The sequence below is a fragment of the Limulus polyphemus genome, unplaced genomic scaffold (assembly GCF_000517525.1).
Source record: "Limulus polyphemus unplaced genomic scaffold, Limulus_polyphemus-2.1.2 Scaffold2388, whole genome shotgun sequence".
Lineage (NCBI taxonomy): Eukaryota > Metazoa > Arthropoda > Merostomata > Xiphosura > Limulidae > Limulus > Limulus polyphemus.
The window spans coordinates 24,668-28,816 of NW_013667998.1; the positions used below are offsets into that span (position 1 = coordinate 24,668).

General features: G+C 32.0%; 1 protein-coding gene across 2 annotated transcripts in view; it reads right to left on the reverse strand.

The window, feature by feature from the left end:
• LOC106466818 (cubilin-like) overlaps positions 1-3,579 on the reverse strand; it is a 22,016-nt gene extending 18,437 nt beyond the window's left edge. For both annotated transcript variants that reach the window (XM_013927120.2, XM_022394895.1), the window contains exons 1-2: positions 3,497-3,579; positions 766-1,011 (exon numbers count right to left, since the gene is read on the reverse strand). In XM_013927120.2, coding sequence (XP_013782574.2) covers positions 766-1,011; positions 3,497-3,557 — 307 coding nt within the window. In that variant the 5' untranslated portion in view covers positions 3,558-3,579. The remainder of the gene's footprint in view (positions 1-765; positions 1,012-3,496) is intronic.
• Between the last annotated feature and the right edge of the window lie 570 nt (positions 3,580-4,149).

The window sequence follows — 4,149 nt, forward strand, 5'->3', positions numbered from 1 at the left end:
CCCACAGATTGCGAGTCGAGCGCCCTAACCACCTGGCCATGCCGGGCCTTCATATGTATAAAGACTAAACTGTAACAAAGGTAGTATATGAATAGATCATATTTACATCATAACCATCTAATAAAAAAGTTAATCAACGTTATAATCAAAATACATTATTCCTATGTTAATCAATATGACATAATCAATCCGTTATGTTATTGCAGCTTCTAATGGACTCAAAGAAAAAGATCTATCGCACCATCTGGTGAACTAAAAAACCTATTAGACCTTCTGGTGAACATATAAGAAACTACTAACAAATTAGTGGACTCTTTATGAACTAAACTGTCTCTTTACACACCTAAGATTTCATAACTCCTTTATGGATCCCTACTGGGCAACATATTTTCATCTGTAGCCTTTTACTACTGATGAATTGACTTTGAGTTTCCACGTTTTATGTATTCTATTTACTTCACTCACATCGTTTTGGTTTCATTTTTTTGTTCTTCTATTTCTTCCCTTATAGTACTCTCTCCTTTAACTCACAGCTTTCTAATTTGTTTTTATTATAACGATAATAAACATATTTGACAAAATACTATATATAACAAAACAAACACTCAAAAGATATAAAATTCGAACTTAAATATATATGCAGAGTTGAAGCAATTATATGCACAAGTCCTTTTTTATATGCTTTATGAACTTTCACATGCTTTACTTACATAGAGTTTTCTATTACTTTTGACCAGGAAGATTATATTAAAATGGTTTTCTTACGTTTTTGGCCATGTGTTGCATCACAAAGTCGAGATCCGTCTGGGAGCTCCAAGAAGTCTTTGTCACAGCGACTCCAACCTCCTTCCAAATCGAACTCCAGAAACTCCATCTCCACCTGACAGATGCGTGGATCAGTACGGTGGATAGTGTATACACATTTTTCGTTCGGCCCGTAACCACCAGGGAAACCTGGTGTTCGTATTCTATCTGTAAACTTCGCAATGTGCTGATCACAATAGCGCCCTCCTGTTGAAAAGATGAAGGAATAATTCTAAAAATATATAATTTCACGACAACAGACAAAAAGAGTGACCAGTTTCATATAAAGCTATCTTTGCATCTACAAGAAACGACGACAAAAGGACTAATTACGTGATGTACTGCATTTTTATATAACTTGGCTAGTAAAAGCTAGGCCTTTAACATCATTAAAGAGCTAGAAAGATTATTTTTGGTTAGTTGGTTAGGATTTACAAGACGAGTTAAAAGAATTGCATTTTAGAAGAATAATCGTGAATTGACGTGACTATTAATCTATCACATAGGTCAGAGGGTGAGAAGGATTATAACGGATAGTATAGTTATGATTGTACCATATGGTGTATTATAGTGTATATTATAGCTATGCTTTATAATATGGGCCAGAAGGTTAAAATATTGTAGTGGATAACATAGCTATAACTTTGACATTTGAGTCAGATGGTGAGAAGGATTATACTGAATAATACAGCTATGACTTTATCAGATTAATTGGAGGTTTAGAAAGATTATAGTAGATATTCTAGCTATGACTATAATATGAGTCAGAAAATTAAAAGATTATAGTGGATATTCTAGCTATGACTCTATAATATGAGTCAGAAAGTTAAAAGATTCTAGTGGATAATGTAGCTATGAATTTAAAGTGTGAATCAGGAAGCTAGAAAGTTATAGTGAATCATATCACTATACATATGCACCTGAGTTTTAGAAGGATTATAATGGACACTATAGCTATGATTTTTTTTGTACGGATCATATGATAAAAAGAATTAAAGTGGAAAATATAAATTCAACTTTATAATACGAATCAGGGGGTTGGAAGGATTAGAACGGAAAACATAGATATGACTTTTAATATAAATCAGGGGATTAAAAGGATTAGAACGGAAAACATAGATATGACTTTTAATATAAATCAGGGGATTAAAAGGATTAGAACGGAAAACATAGATATGACTTTTAATATAAATCAGGGGATTAAAAGGATTAGAACGGAAAATATAGACATGACTTTTAATATAAATCAGGGGATTAAAAGGATTAGAATGGAAAATATAGACATGACTTTATAATATGGTTGGAAAGGTAGAACTACAACAGCTATAATACATGGTTTTACGGATTTTTATTGGAATAACATAAATGTTCGCAGTGTCAGAGCATTACAAATCTACAAACTTCCTAATAAATAATACCTACCATAAATAATATGGCAGCGTTTATGTCAACATAAGGTACAATAAATTAGGAATTACTGTGTAAAATATATAACTTGTTCCACTGCTGTATAAATATTTATTTCAATAATTATTCAACTGTTAAAAAAAACGTGAAATAGTTATTTTTTAGTCTAGTGATGCATCTAGGGCTACTTAACAAGGTTCATAATTTTATGCTTGTGATTGTATGTGGTATCTTATGTAGTGGTCAGGCTAAATCGGTACGGTTTTGTGTTGTTCCGTATTGACAGAAGTAAATTTATATTTATATATGTATTCCATACCTCGTGCAGTGTTCAAGTTAAAACGGTACCTTTCTGTGTTGTTCCATATTTCCAGCGACAAATTTATACTGAGTCTAGCGAAATCGTGGGCCTATGGCTTACATTTACAGGGCTGCTATAATGTAAATTTAATTCTCTTTAACCAACTTTATTAACGGTAATTAGTAGGCCTACTTATTTACGTGCTCTAATGTAAATCAATGCGAAATTTGGGGTCCACTTTCAGAGAATCCCCGTAAAAGCGTTTTTGCAAAATATCCAGGTTTTATAAGGGATTGGGTGAAAAGCTTTACCTTTGTGCAAACCTCGGGGCCGAGACGATTCGTTTGGTACCATTTAGAAGTTGGTGAGTCCAGCAGTTTAGGAGGAGTTACGTGACACACACACACAGACACAGGCACTGAATCTTATGATATAGATTGTCACATATAAAAGACTGTTTAATGTAAGTATTATTAATTTATTTATTTTGTGGGTGAATATATCATGATTGTTCAGTTTTTTCATAATAATAGAATTAAAAGCAAATATTTTAAAGTAAACGTTACAAGTTTAGTCACGTAACTCGGTAAGAATCGTACGTTGTGTTTATAATTCATTGATGTTGAGGCTATCGAATGTCGCGTGAAATTTATTGTTGTCGAGGATATAGATGTTTCTAGAAGGCGAGCAGGCGATTAAGTGATAAGTATATAACTTGTGTGAGACGAGTGGGAACAGCAAACAGACATAGCAGACTAATATCGCAACACAGTAACTTAGTGCCAAAAAAGATAGTTAGTTCAGAAATAGCTTTTAACATATGCTTGTCAGAAATGGTTTGGAAAAAAACAATTCAAAAGACTGGACTTTGTTGCAGAATTCATTATAGATGTATAAATAGTTTCTGACAGCTAAACTATGACTTCTAAAAAATGTTAACGTTATCTGGTTTCTGTAAATAATAATAATATTTATCTTTCTCACTTGTTGGTGGTGAAATTTCTCGGTCGGAACAAGAGTTGGGTATTTGTTTCACTTGTATCATGAATCCTTTACGATGATTCTCACCATCACTTTTGAATCGCAGTGTCAAGCTTCTCTTCCCTGGTAAAAACCTCAGTTTTTCTGAAAAGTACCATAGCATTATTCCAGTTTGTTTTTATTGCGATATTAGTTTTAATTCTTCTTGCTAAAACGCACGTTTTATTAACTGTTTCAAATCACGTAGAGTATTAAATTCACTGTGAAACACAAAATAAACGCGCGTTCGTATCATTTATTACTTTAATAATTAAATAAATCATTGCGTCTGTGATCTGTACCTAAAACAAATGCAAAAAAACGAACTTAATTTTTCATAATATTGGGCCAATAAAACTAAACTAAATTTTAGCTAAATCCTGTATGTTTTCTTATATCTGTAATGTTTTGGTATCTGTACACATTCTTGCATACATATAAAGCAAATATGAACGCAGTAAAAGAAATTCATCCTGACATAGTGCATACAGAATATTTGATTTAATTATCCGTGTTATGAATCAATAGTGAAAGATTAAAAATGTTTTCATTTTATATAGAAAAAAAATTCAAATTCAAAAACATTATTTTATATTTTTATACAGTTGGTTGGATCT